The sequence below is a fragment of the Entelurus aequoreus genome, linkage group LG19 (genome assembly GCF_033978785.1).
Source record: "Entelurus aequoreus isolate RoL-2023_Sb linkage group LG19, RoL_Eaeq_v1.1, whole genome shotgun sequence".
Classification (NCBI taxonomy): domain Eukaryota; kingdom Metazoa; phylum Chordata; class Actinopteri; order Syngnathiformes; family Syngnathidae; genus Entelurus; species Entelurus aequoreus.
Window position 1 is genome coordinate 34,943,568 of NC_084749.1, and position 10,414 is coordinate 34,953,981.

A 10,414-nucleotide genomic window follows, 5' to 3' on the forward strand; every position below is an offset into this window, starting at 1 on the left:
ATTTTATACCAGCAATACTTTGATCATACATACAGGCCTATAGGTCATGATTGATATATTGCAATGATTCTCAAACTGTGGTACGCCAAAGAATCACTTGCGTAAAGTACAGTGTTTTATTTTCTTATATTCAGTGTTACTGTTCAAACTATGTAAAAAATACAGTGGCCAAAATATTAAATATACTCTGCCTGGTTTTTGATGAATAATTAGGCCTACTACGCTACTGTTTTTTAATGTTGGTCATTATGGTGGTACTTGGAGAGCCAAGTGTTTTCTAAGGTGATACTTGGTGGAAAAAAGTTTGAGAACCACTGATATATTGCATAACAAAGTTAGTGTTTGCTGGTATAACACGTTAAATATGGCTACTGTCTGTCTTGGGAGGCGCAGCTCTATAATCCCAAGAATGTTTCCTTATTCCCAACGTTTTTCCTGCCTAAAAATGACAATAGACATCGACAACCAAGGTTGACTGACAGCACGCTTGCTGACCTTTCCATTCCCAAGTGTCTATTTTTGTAGTAATGACTTTAAGTATGCGTAGGTTGAGGCTGTAAATGTGACAGAGGTCGATAAGGAGGGAGGAGGGAGGTGAGGGCTGGGCCAGAATGGACTGGAAGTGTGCCCCCAGCAGCATTTATAAACATGACCCCCACACGTCTCCCCACACTCTTTGTTTACATACGTGCTTCTTGGCACAACCTCACACTGGAAGGCTCCTCCACCAATCTTCCTGTTTTAGATTTGAAGAAAAGCCGGCATTTGGCCCCCAAACGTCATGTACAGCTCCAGCTACTCTCGGGCCAAATTTGGCTTGGAGGCCAGGGAGCCTCTGCACAAACCGAAAGGGAAGAGCTGCGGCTACTACATGAGGATCGTTTTCTTCTTCTCCTCCCTCATCCAGTCCCTCATCATCGTCAGCCTGGTGCTCTTCCTCATCTACGGGCAGCCCGAGAAGTCCGCCGAGGAGAAGCGAGTCAAGGTGAGCCACGTTTATTTTTGATCTACTAGAAAGGAGTTGCTTTGGAGCAGTAACCACCAGGATGTTGTGCAGGAGCTGCAGCAGGCCTTGAACAGCCTGAGCGAGAACAACTTCCAGCTGACTAAAGAGAAAAGCCAGCTGGGTGCTCTGCTCGGGGCTCGCACTGCTGAGAAAGCTGCTATGGAGAAGGCGCTGGAGACGCTCAGAAGTGTTGCGAACACTACTACTACTGAATTAAGGAGTAGACTAGTGAGTGACTAAGATAAATATTATAGATATTGTGTAAAATTCACTCATTTTGTCGTTTTGCTTTTCTAGGTCCAGTGTGAGAGGCAGATTGCAACAACACGTAGCAATATGGGGATGCGATGTCCTACTCCACCCATACAGCATCCTATTGTGGTCAATTCTGGCAGTATGTATTACAATACGCTACTGCATAAGTATTCTTTCTTTTCACTTAAGTATTCTATAATTCCAAAGGATTTAAGAAAATACAACAAAAATGCTTAGTTTTACGAATTCAGTAATATGAAATGGGAGTGGCTAAAATGACTGAAAAATTGCAATATTTAGATTTTTTTGATCAAATTTCTGCAAAAAAATGGAGTTCCACTTAAAGGGGTCATATGATTATTTTCTACATTTAAAACACTTCTGGTCTACATAACGTTTAATGGTGGTTCGTTGGTCAAAATGTTGCATAGATTGTTTTACAGACCATCTTCAAACCGCTTTGGATACACCTTTTTGTGGGTGGTCTTATTTACGTGCATCCACTTTGAATGTGCTTCTCCCCGTCAACCTGTTCTAGTTTTTAGCGCTTCCATACGGAATCTACTGACAGATTTAAGTTGGAACTATACGCTACTTTGTATTAGAAATGGCAACAGTGGAGGATGCATGTGCTTGTACGAGCTAGTCTGCGTAAAAGAAGGAACTTATTGACCACAGTGGCGGACACGCGCAAAGCTCTTAGGGGTAAATCTCTACCATATATGGAGATATCCGCTTATATCACATTAGGAAACATTTCAAAAAGCTTGTTTGGTGGAAGTATGAAGGAAGGCAAGATTGTTTTGTAAATATCTCTGCCATGCCTTCATGGTTTGATTTCACATTTTCAGGACATATGCAGATCTCAAATACACAAAAACAGGTACCAATAGGTAAGAAACGTTGGTTTTGAATAATAGAACCCTTTAAATTTGTACATTTTATTCTCATGTATCCTTTGGAAATGAGTCTCCTCATTAATATTTAATACATGCACAACAAATGATCTGCTCAATTTCATCTAAACAGTTTTTCTACATTCAGTTTAACTTTCTCATCCTGCTTTTGGACAAAAAATAATTTATGTACATTTTAAATGTAATTTTCCATTTTTTTTTAAAATGACACTGGAAAAAAAAGTTAAATCAATGTTCCTGTCTATCATGTCTTGCACCTCCAGTTGGGTTCCTCCTCCTTGCTTTCCACTCCACTCTGCTCCCCAACATACCAGTCAGTTGTTCCCATGTATTCATTTATATCTGTTATCAATATCAGATCAGTACACCCCTACTTACAAGCAACTTTTCACAACATAGAGCTGCCGATTAACCTGAAATGCGGATTTGTGGAATGTGGGAGCAAATGTGAGCCATTTAAGACTGTGCTTGTATTATTTGTGTGATCTCTCAGGTGAGCTGAAAACACTGCAGAGCCTCAACGCTCAACAGAGAGCCATGATCGATCTGATCGAGGCCAACTTCACTCAGACAGTGCACTACCTGATTCAGGAGAGAGACAATGCCCTGAAAGACAGAGACATCCATCACCACGACGCCATCGCTCTACGGAGACAAAACACCATGCTGGAACAGCAGCTCACAGCATACACCAGGTACTCTGTGTGTGTGGGTGTGGGTGTGTGCATCTATTACACTCATAAATACATTAAACATGGTGTTTGAACAGGAAATGCAAAGAGGACTTTGCTCATTCTTTGGACGGGATCCAGACGGTGACCAGGGATTTTCTCAACAAAATCAACAACCTGTTCCCGCACCAGATGACCTTTCACCTCACCTGTGAGAGTCAGCAGGAGCAGATGGAGAAGATAAGGAACAGCTGCACAAACCTGTCCAGAGATGTGGAGAACAAGTTTCAGCTGTATTTGGACAACGTGGGCAACAAGGTGTGTGTGATATGTTGTTTAATAACGTGCTGAACACTGTCAACGGGCTTCTATGATATACAGTCAGGGCGTTAAACTCTTTTTCATCATCATCACGGAAGCCCTCAGAGTGTCGCTTTGTTATTCAATCACTCCAGGATCTTGTAATGTTCAAATTGTGCCAATTCATGCATATTTGACCAATTAGGCACCGTCGCACCGCAATTTCTCTTATTTATATATATATATATATATATATACAGTGTGTATATATATATATATACACACTGTATATATATATATATACAGTGTGTGTGTATATATATATATATATATATATATATATATATATATATATATATATATATATATATATATATATATATATATATACATATATATATACATATATATATATATACATATACAGCATACTTGCCAACCTTGAGACCTCCAATATCGGGAGGTGGGGGGTAGGGGGTGGGGGCTTGGTCGGGGGTGGGGGGGTGGTTGGGGGCGTGGTTATTTACAGCTAGAATTCACCAACTCGAGTATTTCATATATATATATGTATGAAATACTTGACATAGAAAGAAAAAAAAAATACTTGAATTTCAGTGTTTCGGTGGCTATCCAATAGATGGCAGTATTGTCCTGTTTAATTTCTCCGTTCATTGGGCAGGCAAGCTGTTTATATTGTGGGAAAGCGGACGTGAGAACAGGCTGTCCCCACTCAGTCTCAGGTCCGCATTGAGCTGGAGGGGGCGTGGCCTCCAGCTCCGGCTGAATACCGGGAGTTTGTCGGGAGAAAATCTCTGCCGGGAGGTTGTCGAGAGAGGCGCTGAATACCGGGATTCTCCCGCTAAAAACGGGAGGGTTGGCAAGTATGATATACAGTATATATATATACGTATATATATATATATATGTATGTATGTATGTATGTATGTGTATGTATTGTATACAATTAGATAAGAAAATAAAGACAAAAAAGGAACCACAGACAAGTGTCAACATAAAACATTCCTGAATAGCCTTAGAGAGATATAACAACCAACAAGTACACAAAAGGCTCATCAACCACCAACATCCCAGTTGTGTTTTAAATCAGGATTAATTCGTAGATCAGTTTCTCCTGCATATCTCTGAAAGGCACCTCACAGTTCTTGAAACTTACAGAACAACCATTCAATGTCAGCCTAAAGTTCTCCAGTTTGAGAAAATACAGAATAATCCAGCAGGCGTGGCAAAAACTTGCTATGCTGTTAACAACTTGCTGTTAGAACATTTTTAAAAGCAATAGAGATTATCCAGAGAGGATATTTCTCAATAGAAATACATATAATTTGGTATATGAGGAGACAAAGTTACTCTGAGGTGGATTTATTGTCAAAGCAGAGGATCTACTGAGACGGCAGACAAAACTTTGCATATTTCATTTAACACGGTAATAAATATTGTACATATTACATATTGTTATGAAAGTAGCTGTTATTACAATATATGTTTGTACTTGCAGAGTGTGTACAGTATATAAAAAGTTAATGGAGGGCTTTTTAAGGCTACAACGATGACTTCCATTAGCAACATCTTTACAAGCCTAAAAAAAAAAAGACATGCATTTGTCTCTTATAGTGATTGTGAACGATAGGCAAAATTCCAAAAAGAGTGCAGTTCCCCTTTAAAGCCTGTAGTGTGACTCTGACACAAGCTCAACAGCAAGCCCACCATCCACCCAAGTGGAGAGTCCTGGTTGCCACGGTTGGCTCTCGTACTCTTGCTCAAGGCGCGTAAAGAAAAAAAGAATGTTAGAAAAGTTTAGGTGAAATTACTCAAAGAACAATAGTAGGTATGAAAACACTATTATTAACCGCCTAGAATGGACGTATTGGGCTGTCTTTAGATTGGAGCAGAGTGGTAATTGTTTCTTTGGCAACACCTCGTTGCCACAATAATGCAGTAAGGGACACATTTGTTACTGGATTGTTACTCTAATTATTTGATCCTTGTTTAAATTGACATTGAGGACACTTATTATGTACAGTATGTCATGCTTGTGTGCGTAGCTCCCAGCAGCATAGCCTACCATGTTTACCTTTTGGAAATGACTTGACTCAAATACAAGGAAAGATCCAAACTTGTGTGCTTATTGGAGGACATTTAGATGTTAACTGGCTGTCCAGCTTTGCACAAGTCAACACGCTGCAGGACTTAGACTTCCTTTTTATTGTCATTCAAATTTGAACTTTACAGTACAGATAAGAACGACATTTCGTTGCATTAGCTCATGGGTCCACTGTGGACTGGACTTTCACAATGTTATGTCAGACCCACTCGACATCCATTGCTTTCGGTCTCCCCTAGAGGGGGGGGTTACCCACATATGCGGTCCTCTCCAAGGTTTCTCATTGTCATTCACCGACGTCCCACTGGGGTGAGTTTTTCCTTGCCTGTATGTGGGCTCTGTACCGAGGATGTCGTTGTGGCTTGTACAGCCCTTTGAGACACTTGTGATTTAGGGCTATATAAATAAACATTGATTGATGGTAGTGCAGGATAAAAAAGCAATAAGGTGCATATATAAATAAATAAATAGGTTACTGTACAGATAAATATATTGCACTTTTTCATATGCATCCACGTTTGTGGATGTATCTTATATTGTCTTTTTTATTCAAGCGAGTTAATCCATTTTGGGGGGAGTTGAGGGGATAATTTAATTATGATGCGTTCAAGAGTCTTACGGCTTGAGGGAAGAAGCTGTTACAGAACCTGGAAGTTCTGCTTCGGAGGCTGCGGAACCTCTTTCTAAAGTCCAGCAGTGAAAACAGTCCTTGGTGGGGGTGGGAGGAGTCTTTGCAGATTTTCTGAGCCCTGGTCAGGCAGCGGCTTTTTGCGATCTCCTGTATAGGAGGAAGAGGAGTCCTGATGATCTTTTCCACCGTCCTCACCACTCTCTGGAGAGACTTCCAGTCTGAGGCACTGCAGGCTCCAGTCCAGACAGAGATGCAGGACTGCTTGTATTGGAGAGTTTACATGCAACTGATATAATCCAATACTTTTTTTTGTTATTGGAACGGGACACCTTTTAAAAAAGAAGGCAATAAATATTGAATTTAGGAAAGAACTTGAGTAAAAAGTTATATTTTGCATAATCTTCATTATTATGAAAGCCTATGAAACGGTGAAAGACAGAAGTTTCCAAACGAGGTCGCTTACAGAGAAATGAAAGAATGCGCAAGCTACTTTGATACTTTTTGATACAATCAACCTGTGTAGGTCAAAATATGCAACACTGTCTTAGTTGTGTGTTGTAGCTGACAAAGACAACTAGTGTAATATCTACTAATATATCTCATTCATACTGAATTTGTTGTATTTTTGGACGCTGCTGGTAGAAAGCGCTGCATCAGCTGTCAACATCCAGTTAGAAATAAACATCACATTTGTCCTCTTCTCACAGGTGGCTCAGATTCAAGCAATGTCCAGTCGTCTGGAGGTGCAGCACACACACCTGACCTCTGACCTGCAGCAGTGTGAACACAACCGCAGCGAGACGCTGGCCGAGAGCAGCAGGCAGCTTCAAGCCAAGCAGAGGACTCATGACGAGAAGGTTGTATCCTCCGACACACCAAAGTCTGTCTCCATCACAGACTTCCAAACTAACACGCTGCTCTAACTCAGATGGAGAAACTGCTGATCGAGCAGAACCGGCTGAGAGAACAGAAACAATTGCAAGAAGACACTTTGGCCCGGAGAGAAAAGGAGCTGCAGACCCTGAGGGCATCGCCTAATTGTAAGGTGAATGTCGTGACCTTTGCTTCTTTCTACACAACATTGAGGGAAGTGCCGGACCACAGATGGCCTGTGATTACATGGCAGAGGTGTGTGTACTCAGCATTCAGCAGGAATCTGAGGGCAGCAGAAGCAGGAAGGATGGGCGGCCCAGATAACAACTCTCATCAAATGTTGTCAGTGTGACTTGGTAAATGAAGTCATGTTGTCCAGGTCGCTCCGTGGAAACCAGCGGGAGTGCAGTCTGTGCCGCAGCACAGCAGGCAAACTGTCGCTAACTGGCCTGCTTTTCAAGCGCCAAGCATCAGCAAAACTCTGACGGTAACTTTTGACCTCCTCTGGCTACTGCAGTCTGTGTGATATTCCATCTTAATCATTAACCTTTTCTCTTCCAGGTGAGATGAAATGCAACAGGAAATCATCAGCGGAGGCCACAGTGGTGTAAAAACTGTAAAGACCAAAAAGTTAGTGATATTCGGCTTTTGGGCAAACTTAAAATGATAGCTTACTTCACTGTTTTATTACTTTCCAAAAAAATCTACTTTAATTTTTAAAAACGCATTTTTCAAGGAGTTGGTCAACTGTCCTTTAGAGTGGACACAAATATGTTTGAAGTTTGGAATTTTGTGAACATTATAACAAATGTTTTCAATGACATTTACAAGTGTGTTTACATATTTTAACATCTAATACTTAAAGGGGAACTGCACTTTCTTTGGAAATGTGCCTATCATTCACAATCCTTGTGTGATAAGCACACATATTTTATTTTTTGTATGCATTCTAACACATAAATAAAGGCTAGCAAAAACCAGCCAACATTGGAGCTAAAGGGAGTCGCTCTATTCTGCCTATAAAGGACTCTAAAAACATTCAACAATTTTTTATATATATGATATAATATAGTAACAGGCACATTCATAATAACATGTAATATTTATGTATTTTGCTCATTTTAGAGTACACTGATTAGCTGCATTGTTAGCCACCTCGTACTTGCCATATTTTAGGAATTAGAATGCATTAAAAAAGAAAGACATCTGTTTTTGTCTTCCATAAGGATTGTGAATGATTGGCAAAATTCCCAAAAAAAAGTGCAGTTCCCCTTTAAGTGTGCAAAAATAAACACTGATATCATAAGAGTATCAGATAACATAATATGTAAAAATATTCTAAACAATCATACAAGTAAATTTTGCATTCTAAAGACATCAAGTAATTTATATGAAATGTTTAAAGAAAACAAGGTTGTAACAATATTTCTGCCAGTCGAATATAATATAGCCTTCAATGCAGGAAGTCCCATTCATTACAGATATTATTTTTCACAATTTCCTCAACACATTTAGTCAGCAATCAAAAATGTGAACAATCATATAGATCCTTAGTTGTTGCTGGATGTCAGCATATTTCTATAAATGCCAGGGAGGAATGAACATACACTATGTGCCTCGCCTGCGCTGCACGTGTCGGCCAATAGTGACCCCACTTGTCAACTCTTCACTTTGACAGTAAGATATATAATATACACTGTAGTGGACGCTATGCCTGAAATCATTCATGTGCATTTTAGGTTTATCCTAAAATTTCACCCAAAAGCCGAATATTCATAACTTTTTGTGTGTGTGTATACACCAGGGGTGTCAAACTCATTTCGCATCGTGGGCCACATACGGCCTAGGGAGATGTCAAGTGGGCCGGACCATTAAAATTATACCATACTCTGCTATAAATAACCAAAATATCATGTCTTTCCTTTGTTTTGATGTAAAGAAGCACAAGAACATTAGGAAAATATTGAAATTTAATGAACTATCCTTTTACAAAACATTTCATGAAACACCTCATATTTCCTTAGACAAATGTGCAATTTACTTTTATCATTCACAAACATGCATTGCAACTGATCCCACTGATTGTACAAAGGCACAAAACTTTAATTGGTACTGAAAAATATAGTAATGCACTTTAAGATTAAATGAGACTTTTAAAGAAAGGAATTTTTAAACCACTTACACATACACATATAAAATCTAAATGTAATCCCTGCGTACACCTTACAAACTAAGGAGAGTGATTTTAAATGTGTAATGAAGAAAGTGTTCGCCTGTCCTGTAAATCTGTCAACTTCATACATGAAACATACATACACATACAATACACACTGAAAATTTATGGAGTTGTATGAACAGTAGAATTCCATCACACAACTTTTGTTTTGAAGCTGCTGACTAACATTAAAGTGCACATTTTTAAAATCACCACAGTAGCAATTAGGTAGCTGGCTTTTACCGCTGCTTCACTGACTTCTCGGCTCTGGATGAAAGTTGACTGCTGTTTCCTCAGACCCGCCAGCAATTCGTTAATCTTATCTCTTCTCAGTTGTCCTTGCAAGCCGTCATATTTTTCGCTGTGATGAGTCTCGTAGTGGCGTCGAATATTATATTCCTTCAATACCGAAACTTGTTGCAAACACACCAAGCACGAAGGTTTTCCGTGCATCTCTGTAAATAAATAGGATGTGGTCCATTTTTCTTTGAAAATTCTACACTCCTTATCTACTTTTCTCCGTTTGGATAACGACATTTTGGCTAATGAGGGTGTAGCGGAGAGGTAGAGACCAAGGTATTAACAACGTCGTAACAAGCAGCAGATGGCGCATTGATACCGTCTGCTGTTTTCAGTCTGTCTCAGTGATGCGGCTTGTCTTCTACTCTGATGGAAAGAGTGCGCCCCTTAGCGGATAATCCATGAATTGCAGCGAATTTAAAATATTAATTCCATGTCTTTTATGCATTTTTTCCACTTTCAAATTATCCTGCGGGCCTGATCGAACCTCCTTGGGGGCCGGTTCCGGCCCGCGGGCCGTATGTTTGACACCCCTGGTATACACCAACATGCATCAAATGTAATAATACACTTTCACATTCATAATTACTTCTTACTTGGAAAAAAATTATTTTGTAATGTTTCTGTATCTTTGCTCTCATCTTGATGTAAAACACGACAAGGTGTAAATATTTCTCTTGAGTGTTACTCATTTTGTTTATACTTAGATTTTCAATTTAATAAATTAAAATAACCCATTGAGTGTCTTTTTTTGCTTGTTTGTTTGCCTCTAAACTCCCATCTTAAGTCTACCAACCACAATAGCAGCACAAGTGTTAAATACGTGTTACTGTACACTAAGTTATGTCTAACATAGCTTAGTGTACAGTAATACTTTTTAGACATAAATTAGTGTACATTAAGACTTATTGAACATAACTTAGTGTCCAGTAATACTTGTTAGACATAACTTAGTGTACAGAAATACTTGTTAAACATAACTTAGGGTACAGTAATACTTGTTAGAAATAAATCAGTGTACATCAAGACTTATTGAACATAACTTAGTGTCCAGTAATACTTGTTAGACATAACTTAGTGTACAGAAATACTTGTTAAACATAACTTAGGGTACAGTAATACTT

The 10,414-nt window shown here is 39.3% G+C and overlaps 1 protein-coding gene across 1 annotated transcript; it reads left to right on the forward strand.

The window, feature by feature from the left end:
* The first annotated feature begins 513 nt into the window (after positions 1-513).
* On the forward strand, positions 514-10,021 carry plvapb (plasmalemma vesicle associated protein b). The gene is made up of 9 exons (XM_062027569.1): positions 514-985; positions 1,058-1,234; positions 1,304-1,400; positions 2,672-2,873; positions 2,948-3,167; positions 6,610-6,759; positions 6,831-6,947; positions 7,155-7,262; positions 7,337-10,021. The coding sequence occupies exons 1-9, from the start codon at positions 782-784 to the stop codon at positions 7,343-7,345; spliced, it is 1,284 nt and encodes a 427-aa protein (XP_061883553.1). The 5' UTR covers positions 514-781; the 3' UTR covers positions 7,346-10,021.
* The last annotated feature ends 393 nt before the right edge of the window (positions 10,022-10,414 follow it).

Bases quoted from the DNA above. Each gene is read 5' to 3' on its own strand.
- plvapb (XM_062027569.1), top strand. From the start codon at position 782: ATGTACAGCTCCAGCTACTCTCGGGCCAAATTTGGCTTGGAGGCCAGG. The intron at 986-1,057 runs GTGAGCCACGTT...GATGTTGTGCAG, and splicing joins CCGAGGAGAAGCGAGTCAAG to GAGCTGCAGCAGGCCTTGAA. The intron at 3,168-6,609 runs GTGTGTGTGATA...CTCTTCTCACAG, and splicing joins TGGACAACGTGGGCAACAAG to GTGGCTCAGATTCAAGCAAT.